The 17,738-nt window shown below is 42.0% G+C and overlaps 1 protein-coding gene across 3 annotated transcripts in view; it reads right to left on the bottom strand.

Annotated features, from left to right (window-relative positions):
• The window catches only part of GARRE1 (granule associated Rac and RHOG effector 1), an 84,322-nt gene that overhangs the window by 44,755 nt on the left and 21,829 nt on the right, over positions 1-17,738 (bottom strand). For all 3 annotated transcript variants that reach the window (XM_058709252.1, XM_058709250.1, XM_058709253.1), the window contains one exon: positions 9,024-10,324. In XM_058709252.1, coding sequence (XP_058565235.1) covers positions 9,024-9,518 — 495 coding nt within the window. In that variant the 5' untranslated portion in view covers positions 9,519-10,324. The remainder of the gene's footprint in view (positions 1-9,023; positions 10,325-17,738) is intronic.

Genomic DNA, 17,738 nt, shown 5'->3' on the forward strand with positions numbered 1-17,738 from the left:
AGCTTCAATAACCATCAACATTTTGCCATGTTATTATCACCTTTCTCCTGAATACCACCTTTTTTTGCTGGAATGTTTTGAAGCAAATCCCAACCAACGAAGACACAGTACATGTTCAAACTTCCCAAATTTTCTTTTAAAATGTCTTTTGTTTGCTTGAATCTCAACCCCAAAATGCTTATCTTATTTGGTTGTCATATCTCTTAACTCTCATTTTAGATGCCTTCTACTCTTTTTTTTTCCCCCATGCTACTTGACTTGTTAAATCGGGTCAACTGCCTATAGAACATGCCACATTCTGATCCGTCTAATGGCTTCCTTGTGGTGTATAATTTGCTCCACTATGCCCCGTATTTTGTGTAGACTGGGAATTCATTCCAGAGGACTGATGAGATTATGTCAGGTCCCCTCCCACCCTGGGGACAGGGGAGAAGAGGGAGAGGTGCAAGAATATACTATGGGGGTACTGCGTGGTTCTTAGGAGATATGATCAACTAACTGGTTATCTCATTTTTGGTGATGCTGAGATTGACCAATGGATTTGAGTGAGAAAGTCCTGATCTTTCCCTTATGAAGTTCCCCAGTGACCTTTTACCAACTGGTTTTATCCTCCATTGTTGACCACTTGCCCAAGTCAGTTAATTCATTATGGTCTGCAAAATGGTGATTTTCCTAATTGTATCGTCTCTTCTATCCAGAAAATACGGAGATTTTTCTAAACAGAAGAACAACCTTCCCCCATCCAGTAGGGCTATTTGATTACGCTAAAAAACAGTTGTACTGGAGAAGCAGGAAATTTGCTTAATTCCTTGTTTTTCTTTTAATTAGCAATTTTCAGAATAATGAGTTGGTTGCACAGTGGGTCTTGGCCACTCAAAATCAAAGGATCCAGTGCTTCCAGAGTGGCAGCCACCCCCTGGCCCCAGTGGCTTCCACCCACACGGATTGGGCGGGGCAGACAGTACATCTTGTTGATCCACAATGAAGTTTACAAAATCACCCAAATTCCAGCTGCTTAATTAATTATAGATTCTTCTAAAGGCTAAAATCTGAAGGCAATTTAGATGCTACAAGAGTCACCTCAATAAAAGAATAAGCCAAAGAGAGTGGTTAGAAATTAGCAACAGCCTGAAAACTGGATTTATATAAGCTTTTAATGAAGTGAACTTCAGTTTCTGATTAATAGCAGCAATTTGGGTTTTCACTTGGCACATATAGTTAGGAAATATTGACCCCATAATCTGTTATGAAAGATCTACTAGTCAAAACAAGAAAGAAAATAAAGAAGAAACAATGAATTTTACCTTTAGGCAAAAAAAAAAAAAAAAAAAAAAAAAAGGAACAACATGCAAATTTAATTCCATTAAGGTTAATGAAAATCACATTTTGAAACCAGCCCCTAATATTTTCCATTGCTGTTGCTCTACAATATTTTTGGCATATATCTACCAAAAGAAATGTGAATATGTCTGAATTAAGGTTCTTACGAGTCAGTGCTTACAAATGAATTATTTCAAACAGATTCACAGATAATCACACAGTACACAAAAGACATTTGTTAGTGCATAAAGTTGAAGGCCGAGATTCAATTACATAAAGGTTTGATTTAAAGTCTGCCTGCCCACTTACAAAGTGGTGATGATACTTGGAAAGCCACTAAAATTGCCAGAAGAAATAAAATAGAGTCTCCTTAAAGACATACAACTCCTGGGATCCCTAAAGCTGCCCTGGGCTTCTGGAATGTCTATGCACAGCATCTGCCCGGAGGGCCATGCCCTCCCAACACTGAGGCCCCAGCCCCAGCCCTAGAGCCCCCCACCACCACCCCAAGAAGTGGCAACGGCTGCTCACTCATCGCACAAGAATCGTCAAGGATGCCGTTCCTGCTGCCCTCCCTTCCACCTTCCCTTCAAAGGCTGACCTCAGGACACTCTGACCTCACCTCCCCCACCCCTACTCTCCTGTACTCTCCCTTTTGCTCACTGTTTCAGCCACAATAGGTCCTCACCACTCTCCAAACACTCAGGTTCATCCTGCCTCAGAAACTGCGCTAGCCGTTCCCTCTGCCTGGAATCCTCTGTTCCTGGTTATCAACAGGGCTTACTCCTTCACCTCCTTCAGGTCTTTATTTAAAAAAAGAAACAAGGCGGGGGGCGCCGGGGTGGTTGGGCATCTGACTTTGGCTGGGGTCAAGATCCTGCAGTTTGTGAATTTGAGTCGGGCTCAGTGCTAGCAGCTCAGAGCCTGGAGCCTGCTGCAGATTCTGTGCCTCCCTCTCTCTCTGCCTCTTCCCCACTCACACTCTGTCTCTCTCAAAAATAAAACAGTAAAAATATTTTAGATAAATAAATAACAAATAAAGAAAGAAACAAGGGGCCCCAAATGGAGTCACTTGTGCTAAGCCTCACATCAGCAAACCAAGATTTAATACTTAACCTAACTGCAATTTCAGCCTCTTCCAGGAATAATACCTGTAACCTGTCAATTTAGAACTACCTGGTCAACAGTAGTGAGGTAATCCACCCAAGAGACCCGTTCCACCTCATATAGAAGGTAGTGGCCTTGCCGGAAGCAATCCACTCTTTGCTAGAAACTTTCTTTGCCTGCTCCTTTCTGCCTTATAAAAGCCTTCTATGTTGTATAGCTCCTTGGAGCTCCTTTCTATCTGCTTGCTAGATGGGATGCTGCCCGATTCATGAAAAGCTGAATAAAGCCAGTAAGATCTTTAAAATTTACTTGGATGAATTTTGTTTTTTAGTAAGTCAAATGTCACCTCAATGACACCGTTTCTAATTATCTTATCTAAGACTGCAGTCCTCTTTTCTCTACACAAAGGGAACAATTTCTATCTTGTTCACTAGTGTATCCTTTGTGCCTGGCAGTATCTGGCACAAATAAAGTGTTCAATATATATCTGTGCAATGAATGCATGAATCACAAGTCAGTTCGATTCTTTTACTTACATGTGCACTGAAAAAAGAATTTTATTAGAGACAAGTGATAAATACTTGTAAAAAGAGGTGGACATCTGTGACTTTCTGATAAATAAAAAACCACTTTACAGGATTGTCTATACTGCTTTAATATGGACTACATGGTTTAAGTGCAAAGGATAACAGATTTCTAGGACAAGCGATACTGAGGTAGATAAAATCAAGGAGAAAGCAGCCAATTTAGCCAGGCCAGCATTTTACAGGAAAGCTGGAATTAACACAATCTTAAAAATCTGTGGTAGAGATAGATTCTCCTAGACTCAAAGAGAGAAGATACAGACAGCAGGTCCCATGCGGTCTACCTCACAAAAATGTTTGGTTGGTTTGGTTGGGATGTTCAAAGCTTTGTATAAAGAACAAATTCAATATGGGAAACCATATTTTTCCTGAATTCACATTTTGGCTGGACTGACAGTTTGAGACTTATACAAAGGAATTCCCATGAAGCAGTTAATGAAGATCACATTTCCTATTTAGACAAAATCCCAGTTCATATACGATGTAAACTACGTGTTTTCTATAAATCCAGAGGAGGACAGGTCCTACCTAAGCTGTCAACTGGCTTGTCCAAAGGTTGTTAGGTACTGCAGATATATTTAATGGATACCCCACCCCCAGCCCTCTTCCTTCCCCAATGTCCCATTCCTGGCGGGAGGCAAAGAGAGGGAGGACTCTGGGTAGAAGCAGTCCCCTTGGGCTTTTGCTCCATCAGGTAGGTAATACTGCTGCTGCCTTACAACAAGGGAGGTGCCGACTTCAAGAACCAGGAAAGGGGCGCCTGGGTGGCTCAGGTGGTTGAACGTCCCACTTCAGCTCAGGTCATGATCTCACAGTTGGTGAGGTGAAGCCCCACGTCGGGCTCTGCACTGACAGCTCAGAGCCTGGAGCCTGATTCAGATTCTGTGTCCACCCCCCCCCCCCCCCGCCCCTTCCCTCTTTGCCCTCTGTCTCTCTCTCTCTCTCTTAAAAATAAATAAACATTAAAAAACAAAACAGGAAAGAAATTAACAGAGCTATGGTTTTAGGAGTGGCAGTTTTTTCCCCTTAAAAGGATTCCAGTTAGAAAAATACTTGCCGAACATTTCTCTCTGATGTTGGTTTGGTACATAGTTGTGTTCTGCACTTCAGAGAAGGGCTATTAGCACCATTCAAGCCACGTTGGAAGCAATAATAATAAATGATGACAACTGGGTAAAGTGTTTCAGAAACACTAATCACCTCTGATCTTCACCAGAACTCTGGAAGGTGGGTGGTAATTCCATTTTATTTTTTTTAAAGATTTTTTTTAAGTAACCTCTACTCCCAGTGTGAGGCTCGAACCCACAGCCCCAAGACCAAGAGTCACACACTCTATCGACTGAGCCAGCCAGGTGCCCTGATAATTCCATTTTATAATTCCATTTTATAGATGGGCAAAGTGAGGCTTAGAGAGTTTAGAAGATTTGCTCAAGACTATACAGACAGAAGCAGAGTCATTTTCTAAACCCACATCTTCTGACCCCATGCCTCATAACCATGATCCTAGCGCTTGTTAACTAGTGAAACACTACAGTTACAACTCATTTCTCTACCAGTGAGATTATAACCATGAGATTGGGAGGGTAAGGGGCAAAGTCACTGACAAGTCCAGACAGGACAGGACTCATGCACACCAGGTCTGTCCCAGAGCACAGAGTGAGCAGCCGCAGTTCCTAGCCAGGCACCGAGATCAAGGAGCACATCCCAGACCTGGCTGTGAGTAAGGGAACAGAACAAGCAGGCTTTGGCCCCCCTCTAGGGTGGGACAGTGGGATCAGTACTTTGACTTAGGTTTAAAATGGTGACGGGAATGCAAGCTGGTGCAGCCACTCTGGAAAACAGTATGGAGGTTTCTCAAAAAACTAAAAATAGAACTATCCTACGACCCAGCAATTGCACTACTAGGCATTTATCCACGGGGTACAGGTGTGCTGTTTCATTTTTTTTTTTTCAACGTTTTTTATTTATTTTTGGGACAGAGAGAGACAGAGCATGAATGGGGGAGGGGCAGAGAGAGAGGGAGACACAGAATCGGAAACAGGCTCCAGGCTCCGAGCCATCAGCCCAGAGCCTGACGCGGGGCTCGAACTCACAGACCGCGAGATCGTGACCTGGCTGAAGTCGGACGCTTAACCGACTGCGCCACCCAGGCGCCCCCAGGTGTGCTGTTTCAAAGGGACACATGCACCCCCATGTTTATAGCAGCACTATCGACAATAGCCAAAGTATGAAAGGAGCCCAAATGTCCATCGATGGATGAATGGATAAAGAAGATGTGCTATATATATACAATGGAGTATTACCCAGCAATCCAAAAGAATGAAATCTTGCCATTTGCATCCATCTTGGATGGAACTGGAGGGCACTATGCTAAGTGAAATTAGTCAGAGAAAGACAAAAATCATACGACTTCACTCATATGAGGACTTTAAGAGACAAAACAGATGAACTTAAGGGAAGGGAATCAAAAATAATATAAAAACAGGGAGGGGGACAAAACATAAGAGACTCATAAATACGGAGAACAAACGGAGAGTTACTAGAGGGGTTGGGGGAGGGGGGATGGGCTAAATGGGTGAGGGGCACTAAGGAATCTCCTCCTGAAATCATTGTTGCACTATATGCTAACTAATTTGGATGTAAATTAAAAAAAAAATTGAAAGAAAAAAAATAATAAAATAAAAAGTAAAACGGTGATGCATTTGAACACTGAATTCAGGGCTGTCCTCAGTCACAGTCCTCGGCTAAGCTCCTCAGCAGAGAAGTCCTACCTAGCCAGTCAAGTTCAGCATTGTGAGGCCCCAGGGATGAATGTTAAAGAGTCTCTCAAGGTCTTGCCGATAAAACCCTAAAAAGACCAACAGGAAAAAACCCAAATGCCTAGCCATTCCATGTGAATTGGTGAGTATTCTGAGGGTAAGACCCTTATTGGCCCATGGCAGTACCTAAGTTCCAGAAACAACAAATACCGCTCTGTGGAAAAAGCAAAATGTTAAGTCTGCGGGCCTAAACTTGGCAATCACACTTTAGAATTTACTTATAAGTCAAGCTGTTTGAAACTTAGAATACACCCATAGATTCTAAAACCCATCAACAGCACTTAGTTTCCAGTCTAGCCTCCAAAGCCTGTTTAGCCTATTATGTACAAAAACATGGTAGTATTCCAGCTGTCCTAATCACATTTCAGTGGGGAAGCCAAGTCAAAATCCCAAACCACAACAATTAGAAATATTTCTCCTGGGGCGTCTGCATGGCTCAGTCGATTGAGCGTCTGACTTCGGCTCAGGTCATGATCCTGTAGTTCGTGAGTTCAAGCCCGGTGTCAGGCTCTGTGCTAACAGCTCAGCGCCTGGAGCCTGCTTCAGATTCTGTGTCTCCCTCTCTCTCTCTGCCCCTTCCCCACTCATGCTCTGTCTGTCTCTCAAAAATGAATAAAATTTAAAAAAAGTTTTTAAAAAAGAAATATTTCTCCTTCTCAGCTCAAGTGGTCCATGATGGTCCCAAGAAAGCAGAAGGGCCAAGGTAAGTGCAACTTCAGCCCAGTAGCTTCCTAAACCCCCAGTCCTCAGGGCTGGTTCCTCCTGCTCTAGTTGTCCACTCGCCAGGCAAGGGTTGGAGGGCAAAAGGGCCATGACTAACTCTGTCTCCTCTAGCACCTGGAGGCATGGGCTGAAAAAGAGCTCAAAGATGTTCAAGGTAAAATAAAAGCCTTTGGCCTTATTTTTCAAACCACTCTTGTCTGAAAGTCTAAAAACGAAAAGTGTTTATGTCATTACAGGATGAGAGCTGTGACAGGCTGAGTCTAATAGTGTATAACCCTTTCTGAGAGGGCAGAGTCCCTAACTGCTCTCTTGCCACATCTCTGTAAAGCAGCGACCAGGCACACTGGTGGCTGAACAACATGGTCCTTTCTGTATAACAAACAAAAGCCAAAGCTGTACATTTGTGCATGCGCACATATGTACCCAGACAGCAGTCCGGAACGGCACACGCTGGCCAGCTCACGGTGGCCACTTCTGGGAAACAGAATGGGATGGGAGAGTAAAGCAGCAGTTTTACATTTCACCTTTTGAATTTCTTTTGAGAAGTACATTTTTTTTAAGTTTATTTATTTATTTTGGAAGAGAGACAGTGGGAGTGTGGAAAGGGGCAGAGAGGGAGGGAGAGAGAAAATCCCAAGCAGGCCCTACACTGTCAGTGCAGAGCCCAACATGGACTCGATCTCACAACCCTGAGATCATGACCTAAACCAAAACCAAGAGTCGGCAGCTTAACCAACTGAGCTACCCAGGTGCCCCAAAAAGTATATTTAAAAAAAAAATGCTTTATGTATATCTTACACATGTAACTCAAAAAATACTTGAAACTATCACAAGCCATTTTAAAAACACTTCAAGATGGTAATTTCCCTGAATATAAAATGTGATCATAGAAATAATCAGAAATTTAAAATATACTTGGACAGACTCAAAAGAAAATGACCAGCAGGTTCAGTAAACTACAGCCCACGGGCCAAATCCAGTTCAACAGACAGATCCAGAAGGCAAGACAGGTTTTTACATTCATAAAGGTTATTAAAAAAGCAGAAAGGAACATCTGGGTGGCTCAGTCAGTTAAGTGTCCGACTCTCGACTTCGGCTCAGGTAATGATCTCGTGGTTCATGAAACTGAGCCCGGCACTGGGCTCTGTGTTGACAGTGCAGAACCTGCTTGGGATTCTCTCTTTCCCCCTCTCTCTGCCCCTCCCCTGCTTGTGCGTGCACTCTCTCTCTCTGAAATAAACTTAATTTACTATTTGCTTGGTACAGAAAGTCTGATGATCCCTAATTTACACCAATAATACTCTTTTCTTTCTTTTTTTAAAAAAAAAAATTTTTTTTTTTAACGTTTATTTATTTTTGAGACGGAGAGAGACAGAGCATGAACGGGGGAGGGTCACAGAGAGAGGGAGACACAGAATCCGAAACAGGCTCCAGGCTCTGAGCTGTCAGCACAGAGCCCAACGCGGGGCTCGAACCCACGGACCGTGAGATCATGACCTGAGCCGAAGTCCGACGCTTAACCGACCGAGCCACCCAGGCGCCCCAATAATACTCTTTTCAAATACGGTTCTAAATTCTCTTGGAAACACCTTCAAAATCACTTTTAAACAATACAAATTAGTCACATTATTTAATAGCTTACCTTTTTTATACCCCCTAAATTCACAGCAGTATAAATTAACTTGTTTAGCCACCCTAACCACCAGAGTTGGCTCAGAAGACGTGATTTCCTAAAATCAAATTCAGCCCCAAGACGGAAAGGGGCATTCTCTGTTCTAGCATTCAGGAACCTAACCCCTGACACGTTAAAATGCACAAGGACATGAGAAATCAAACTCAGAAGAACTCTCTGAGCAGCTAACAATGATTTTTAAAATCTAGCAGTGACACTAATTAGTGACACTACTCTAGCAGCAGATCAGTTTAATAAATGATTTCCTAAATGAAGGAAATAGATCATCTTTATTCTGAATGAAATGTGTATGCTAATCTTACGTTCTAATCTAGAGCCCTGAAAGAGGGAGAATACTTCATTTCGATTAACAAAGACCCTAAGAAATATATCAATTAATTTAGAACTGGAAAAATAATTTATCCCGTAAACATGTGTGAACTTTCTACATTAGACCAATGGTTCCATATAATGACAATTCACAAAGTTCATGCTCATATTTAGAACTCTCAGTTCCCACTATGTACTTTTAACAGTATGCTATTCAGAAGTAAAGTTTCAACTTCAAAATTGAAAGAACATAAAATACAGGCTGATTGTTTAACAGTCTTTTAACCTACTTAATTTGCAATGAAAGCAATTTAGAACCTGGTACTGCACAGTGTTTTACAAGGACAGAGTCTCAACAGAAAGAAGATGATCATCACTGTCGTGATTTAGGAAAAAAATGAAAACCACATTCTCACTTCCCTCTGGAATACATTTTCCTACCCAAGTATGACACAGAAGATACTCTACCTCAATGTCCTGGAGGCTGAATTCCTTCTGATCTGTAAAGTTTGCGGCCCCAGCACTAAGTTCCATCAGCATCTTGGCGATCTCGGGCTTTATGGCTGAAGTCAGCCGGCTGGCTGCTTCCATGACGTGCTCCTGCACATCTTTAAGCTGCATGGCTGCCTTGGAGTAGTGAGAGTTCCTGAACACAGTGCTGAAGAGATCCGTGAGGAAAGTACTGGCACGGCAGAAGACATTGAGGGCATCCAGGTACTTGGAGATGCCCTGCTGGATGTCGGCGATGGGAGTGGAGTGGGGCATGGCGTGGTGGCAGCTGCCCGCAGTAGTCAGGCTGCCCAGGGGGGCGGTGGTGGCCGTCGACGCCAGGGGAGCACTCAGTGCTCGGCCCAGCTCGGGCATCGGGTACTGCTGGTGCTGCTGCACCTTCTGCTTGGACCCGCCAAGCAGGAAGCGCCGCTTGTAGTCCATTTTACTGTCCTGGGCGCTGCAGCAATACATGCGGGAGGGGTGGCTGTCCCAGTGACCGTGAGCGGGTCAGGGTCCTGATTCTATTTTCTTTCCCCCCAGAACTGCAGCTAGGTATAAAAATAGTGGAGTTCTGCAAATCTAAGTTTTAAAAAAGGCATTTCCATGAGGCAGGTGACCATGTGACCCAAAGTAGATGCAAGAACGACAGGTTTATGTAATTAATATTTGCAGTGTAGGCAGGACCCCTGACCAAAAATAAACATGTGTCCAAAATGCTGTATAGGAACTGTTAGCATTCCACTCTCTTAATAAAAAGATACGCTTGCCGAGAAAAATGTTTACGTACAATTGCTTTGCAAGAATATTTTGGTACTTGTATTTACGATGGCAGAAAAATAACTTAACTTTTAAAAAATGTAATATAATGTAATATAATGTATCTTCAATATACCAGAAAAGTTAGAACCCCCAAACCCACAAGCTGATCAACAGCAATTTAAAAAGCAGTCCAGTTACTTCACACTAGGTCCTGAAGAAGGAAGATCAAACCTCTGCAGAATGTTGACAGAGCCTGCCTGCCAAATCCATTCACCTGCAAAGCTTCTTCTCAATGCGAAACATTTCCAAATTTCCTTTGATGTTTTCTGAAAACAAGCATTTTTTTAAAAAATGGCATTTGTTATTATAAGTCTCCTCCTCCTCCTTTCTTTTTGTTTGCTGAGGTAGCAGTTTCCTTGTAACAGTAATAAGAGGTGCTTCCAGACTGGGCTGGCCCTCAATTGTAAAGTCTGAAGCAAGAATGCGCCGATGTATTTGTAAGGCCTCTAAGTCATTTCCTGTGAGGGGGAAAAATAAGATAAAGTTAGGAAAGTTACAGGACAATGAGGAATTCTGAAACATTAACTCCTGAAATGCTAAAATCCACAAAGGCGGGCTATAAGTAAGAAATCACAGACAACCTTACAAAAGCAGGTAGGGGAGCTAGAGTTGAACTATGACATGGTGACTATTAGAAAATTCTTCAAGTTGTACAAAAATAGTGCAACCAGGAAGGTTTGATTCCACACCAACCACTTCAAAGCTGAGGCTAACAGGGCCTGGATTTGTGATGGTATTCGGCCTAACCCTTGATTCCTCCCCAAAGAGCTCATAAATTCGCAAGGGGATCAGGAGAGTACCCAGACCACGGTGAGGATGGTCAACAAGTACAGCAGTCATAAAACCTTAAGGGGGACTGGAAAAGAGAGTGAGGAGCAAAAACAGAGAGATATCAGAAGGTTGCTACAAAGAAAATGTTCCCGTGAGGTAGCCCCTGACCGAAGGATAAGTTTTCACAAATGCAAAGGGATGGGTGGGGTTCCCCAGCTCCAAGGACCACCAGAGCAAAGGCCCTGAAACAGGACGGCACAGAGGGCATTCAGGATACTCCAGCTGGGCGGAAGCGCAGTGCACAGACAGAGCCTGGTGTGGTGAGTGGCTGACAGGAGGTCTGCCGACAGGATTCTCCTCGTCCCCACCTAGGTTCCCCTCTGGATGTTCAAAGGGAAGCCTGGCGGGGTGTGTGCTGGTTCTCATACCCTGGGGCACCTTCTGTAGAAACCCCGGCTCTGCACAGGTGTAAATAGCAACATCTGGGCTTCTCTGGTTACACTTTCTGGTACCTTTAATGTTTATTTATTTTTGAAAGGACAGAGCACAAGCTGGGGAGGGACAGAGAGAGAGGGAGACACAGAATACAAAGCAGGATCCGGGCTCTGAGCTGTCAGCACAGAGCCCGCCCGACACAAGACTCGAACCCACAGACCGCGAGATCATGACCTGAGCTGAAGTCGGATGCTTAACCAACTGAGCCACCCAGGCGCCCCTCTGGTCCTTTAACAGTGAAGTAGTGTGACTCTTCTCAAACAGCTAACATCAGGCTTCACATTTGCCTGAACTATCTGTTCTCCCAAATGTAACAATAGTCCGAGTCTATTTTACCGAGTGTTATACTTAGTCCCTGTTAAACTACAAACTACATGATCTCTGAATATAGTTTGGCCTACTTATTGATAAGTAGGTTTTCTTTCTTTTCATTTTACTTTTTTGTTGATAAAAAAATACAAGTCACACTTTGTCGCTCATCTTGGCCAACTACCACGCCTTTACAATTGCACAAGGAACGGAGGAAGGTACGGAGGCTAAAAGAGCAAGAGATGAGAGAAACACACATACACTCTAAAGGTGTAGCAACTCTAAGCCAGGTAGCATGTAAGTACAACTAAACTGGCTGCCATTTGCAGCTCTGTGTTCAAGAGAATCTTAGCTCTTAAAAAATCTGGGGTGCCTGGGTGGCTCGGTTGGTTGAGCGACCGACTTCGGCTCGGGTCATGATCTCACGGTTTGTGAGTTCGAGCCCCACATCAGGCACTGTGCTGACAGCTCAGAGCCTGGAGCCTGCTTCAGATTCTGTGTCTCCCTCTCTCTCTGCCCCTCCCCCACTCATGCTGTCTCTCTCTGTCTCAGAAATAAACATTAAAAAAAAAATCTCATAAGCTTTTTATTTATTATTTTTTTTATTAAATTTTTTTAATGTTTATTTATTTTTGAGAGAGAGAGAGAGAGAGACAGAGCATGAATGGGGGAGGGTCAGAGAGAGAGAGACACACAGAATCCGAAGAAGGCCGTAGGCTCTGATCTGTCAGCAGAGAGCCCGATGCGAGGCTTGAACCCACGAACTGTGAGATCATGACCTGAGCCAAAGTCGGACGCTCAACCGACTAAGCCACCCAGGTGCCCCTCATAAGGTTTTTAAGAAACAACATATCAGACAACTACTTGTAAGAAATGTTCCCAAATGTTCTTTTTTCAAATTTATGACAATAAGGAAATCCTATCTATCCCTACCCAAGTGCTCTATTATAACCAATGCAGCTTTACAAATTCTGATGTACAACAGAAGTCCTCAACAGGAATGCTGTTTACACAGAAACCATGTGGTCTATGAAAGAAAATCATCGCCTTGAGCTGGCTATAGTGAGCATCTTGTGCAGTTCTGAGGAGCACTCTTTGTTCTGTGTGACACACGGGTGCCTGTGGCTCTGACAGTCCACCCCATTCCTCTGCTAGTTGGTCCTGAAAGGCCAAAAAGACCCATATACTTACCTAATTTTAAAGAAAGCATCATAAACATTATACTCTTTTTTCACTTCACGTATTTCCAAAATTTATTTGAATCAAACTTATAACGCTTAAAGATAACACTATTTCACCAAATTCATCTACAAATTCAAAATCAAAATCTAAACCACCTTTTTTTATAGAAACCAGCAAGCTGATCCTAAGATTCATATGGAAATGCAAGGGACCCACGATGCCCAAAACGTGTATTAGAAAAAAATATGTGGTTGAGGAGCCTGGTGGCTCAGTCAGTTAAGCGTCTGACTTCGGCCCAGGTCATGATCTCACGGTTCATGAATTTGAGCCCAGTGTTGGGCTCTGTGCTGATAGTTCAGAGCCAGGAAGCTCTCTCTCTCAAAAATAAATACACATAAAAAAAAAAAAAAAAAAAAAAAGAAAAAAATACATTGGAGGATTCACACTTCCTGATTTGAAAACCTACTATAAAGCTATAATAATCAGTGGAGTACTGGCATGAGGAAAGACACATAAATCAATGGAAATAGATAAACATTAAAAAAAAACTTAAAAAAAAAAAGAGCAACAAACAAAAACAATACAAGTATGAGCAACAACGTGGAGAACCTAGAACTCTCATACAGTGTTGGTAGGAATCTGAAATGATGCAAACCACATCAAACAGTCTGGATGCAAACCGTCTGGCAGTTCCTCAAAATGTTAGAATTGCCATATGACCCAAAATTCCACTCCTAACTACGTACCCATGAAAACTGAAAATACAAGTTCATAGAAAAACTTACACATGACAGCTAAATAAAATCATAAGCAAAAAACTTATACACAAATGTCCACGGCAGTATTATTCATAACAGCCAAAAAGTGGAAACCACCCAAATGTCTATCAACTGGTAAATGAATAAACAGGTTGTGGTATAGCCATACATATCATTCAGCCATAAAAAGGAATGAAGCACTGATAAATGCTACAATGTGGACGAACCTTGAAAATATATGGTAAGTGAAAGAAGCCAGACACGGAAGACCATACAATGAGAGATTCCACTGACATGAAACATTCAGATAGAGCAAATCTACAGAGATAGATAAAAGTAGGTTAGTGGTTGCCAGGAATCAAAGACACATAGAGAATGGGAAATGACTGCTAATTAATACAGAGTTTCTTCCTGGGGTGATAAGGCTGTTCTGGAACTAGATGGTGGTGATAACCATACAACTTTGTTAATACAATAAAACCCACTGAATCACACACTTTAAAATGGTAAATTTTATGGCATGTGAATTATATACCAATGAAAAAGGAGATACAGGAAAACATATATACCACTGGCTTCCAGAAATGTCTATTTAGGATAGATGAACAAAGGTCTGATAGGCTACATCTGAAAAATGACCCACTGGTTCCTGGGTAGATCTGCAGCACTGTGGGTAGTTACTGACTAACCAGGGTGGTGATCACCTGGGTGTTTATTTGGAGGTAAAAAACTAAGCACTGTTGTTATAATTTGTGCATTTTTCTAAGTTCAGCAAAAAATTTAAGGAAGATGGGGCACCCTGGTAGCTCAGTCGGTTAAGCATCTGCCTCGGTTTTGGCTCAGGTCATGATCTCACAGTCGTGAGACTGAGCCCTGCATGGGGCTCTGAGCCGGGGGTGGAGCCCGCTTAAGATTATCTTCTCTCTCCTTCTGCCCCTCCCCCACTCAAGCTTGCTCTCTTTCTCTCTCTCTCAAAAAAAAAAAAAAAAAAATTAAAAGAAGAAAACAAAAAGTTAACTAGCATAGAAAGGAGGGACACTTGGGTAGGGAAAAAACACTGAGGGTGGGAAGGGAAGAGTGGGACGTGAGAGGCAGTAAGACAGAGATTACCAAATGGCTGGTCTCAGTCAAATCTCCTTCCTTCTTTATAATAAACCAGTGGGGCCACGAATATGTGCATTGCACTAGTCTGAAATGTGTATGCTTATATGACTAATTTGGAGTGTAAGAAAAAGTTCTAGATTAAAAGCCTTGGCAAACTCTAAGATTCAGACCTAATCCAAACTGCAATTTCACTATTAAGAAGAGAGCAACAGGGATGTCTGGGTGGCTCAGTAGGTTGAGGGTCTCACTCTTGATTTCAGCTCAGGTCATGATCCCAGGGTCATGGGATCGCGGCCCGCATCAGGCTCGATTCTCATTCTCTTGAGGCACCTGGGTAGCTCAGTCGGTTGAGCATCTGACTTCGGATCAGGTCATGATTTCTAGTCTGTGGGTTCGAGCCCTACATAGGGCTCTGTGCTGTCGGGCTCTGTGCTGTCAGCTCAGAGCCTGGAGCCTGCTTTGGATTCTGTTTCCCTCTCTTTCTGCTCCTCCCTAGCTTGCACTCTGTCTCTCAAAAAATAAAACAAAACATTAAAAAAAAAAAAAAGATTCTCATTCTCTCTCCCTCTTCCTCTCTCTCCCTCTGCCCCTGCTTGTGTGCACTCTAATTAAAAAAAAAGAAAAGAAAAAAGAAAAGAGCGACAGATTCATGAAAATAAAAACATGTAAAGAAAGAGGAGGGGAATGATATCCAAAGTGCTGCCACTTACTCTGCAGTAAGGACCTCTAAAACTTCTCTTTTCCATAAAAACAATAAGAACACTGGCCAAAATGGTCAGAATCAACTTTTTCCAAACTCCGGAAACTAACAGGCTTCCAGAAAACTGGAGAACATCTATTCAAGAAAAACAGCTGAATTTCAGTATGAATAGTGAGTTCTATAGCATTTTAACTTGACCTAGTTCCATTCCCTGTTCTCTAACTCTGTGATAGAGTTGAAAACTAATAGCTGCATTTGCAGTGAAAACCAGAAGGCGGGCAGCCACCAGAGGGAGCAAAACTGGGCTAGAGGTCCTACAAAGATTCCAGTCCCTAGAAATTAAAATTATTTGACCTATCTGGTAGTTCCCTGAAAGATCCCACTTCTCTATCTGAACTGACATGGAACTCACTTGGAGATGGGAGAAAATCAGCTTTCCAGAGTTCCCATATTCTATCACTTAAAATGGTCAGTTTTCAAGTAAATCTTACAAGACATGAATGAAACAAGAAAGTTTGACCCATACACAGGAAAACAGACAACAGAAAGAATTCCTGAGGAAACTGGATTTACTAGACAAAGACTTAAAACCAGCTATTTAAAAATACATTGAAAGAACCAAAGAAACCATATGTAAAGAACTAAAGGAAAGTACGATAGTGCTGTCTCAGCTAATAAAGAATACCAATAAAAGATAAAAACTGTATTGAAAAAAATAGAACCAAACAGAAATTCTGGAGTTTAAAGATATAATAACTGACATAAAAAATATACTAAGTGGTTCAACATAAAATACACTACGTGAGCAGGAGTCAGCACACTTGAACATAAATCAAAATCATCCAGTCTGAGGAGCCTCAGAGACCTGTGAGACACCATTGGGCATACGATGGGATTCCTACAAGGAGTGGAGGGACAGGCACATATTTGAAGAAATAACGGCCAAAAACTTCTCAAATTTGACGAAAAACAGGAATCTACATGAAGCTCAACAAACTCCAAGTAGGATAAAATAATCAAATTGCCTAAAGCCAAAGAGAATCTTGAAAGCAGCAAGAAAGAAGCAACACATCATGTACAGCTGACCCTGTCATTTATAGTAGTTACATTATATAAGGTCACCATGCAAACTGTAATTTGCAAATACTGAATCAATACTCTTAGAAGACACACAGAATTCAATTCCTATGAGTCTCTGGTCATAACATTTTCATCAGTCAATACACAACCTTGTTTTATTTGTTTCTCTTTAAACATCTTATTTAATATATATTGTTGATTCATTAATATTGAACTAACAACCAACAGGACTGTACCTCATGCCTTAATGAAGCTTATCTAACACATGTATTTTATCTATATGGCACATCATAGCTTTCTTAGGCTTAGGAACAGTTGACAGCTCTTTAGTACTATGCTTGGGGGCTTTTTAAACAGTGAAATTGCCAACATAAAGCATAAAAATGCAAAAACCATGGCATTGGATAGATTATGGAATAGACACCTTACAATCTAAGAGTTGAAATAAGAAGGCAGAGCATCACCTTGTTTGACAGCCACAGGGGTGTGCACACTGGGCAATTCAAAATTTTTTGTTAATCTGCACATGTCCAAAAATGACCATAATAGCTTCACAAGTTCTGATTTTATATTACAAATAAATTTTAGTCATTAAGTCAATCCACAAATATAGAATCTGAGAATAGTGAGGATAGACTATACAAATATACTACCTAAAATACCTATATTCCCAACATAATGGGGTATACCTCTTCTCAACAATTTAATATACAAAACATCAACCTTTGAAACAAATAATCACAGAGTTAATGAACATCTTAAAAGATACACAAATGGGGCGCCTGGGTGGCTCAGTCGGTTAAGCGTCGGACTTCGGCTCAGGTCATGATCTCACGGTCCGTGAGTTCGAGCCCCGCATCAGGCTCTGTGCTGGCAGCTCAGAGCCTGGAGCCTGCTTCAGATTCTGTGTCTCCCTCTCTCTCTGGCTCTCCCCCATTCATGCTCTGTCTCTCTCTGTCTCAAAAATAAATAAACATTAAAAAAAAAATTAGAAAAAAAAAGATACACAAAGGTTGCTCTTTAAGTACTGAACCCTGAATATACTTAATGTAATATATCAACAGTTCCATTATGTGCAACCTGTCAGGATTTCATTGTGGTTTTTTTTTAAGTTTTTTTTTTAATGTTTATTTATTTTTGAGACAGAGAGAGACAGAGCATGAACGGGGGAGGGTCAGAGAGAGGGAGACACAGAATCTGAAACAGGCTCCAGGCTCTGAGCTGTCAGCCCGACTCGGGGCTTGAACTCACGGACCAAGAGATCATGACCTGAGCTGAAGTCAGCCGCTTAACCAACTGAGCCACCCAGGCGCCCCTCATTGTGATTTTTAAAGATTCAAGCCTATATAAGGTACAATCCATCTGATATTTAGAAGTGTACAGTTTATATAGACAAATTTATGCTTTAAGAGAACAATTACATCTGGTGAATCATTTACTCCTTTTCCCTTCAAGAATGTATTATTTAAAAAA

The sequence above is a fragment of the Neofelis nebulosa genome, chromosome 17 (assembly GCF_028018385.1).
Source record: "Neofelis nebulosa isolate mNeoNeb1 chromosome 17, mNeoNeb1.pri, whole genome shotgun sequence".
NCBI lineage: Eukaryota > Metazoa > Chordata > Mammalia > Carnivora > Felidae > Neofelis > Neofelis nebulosa.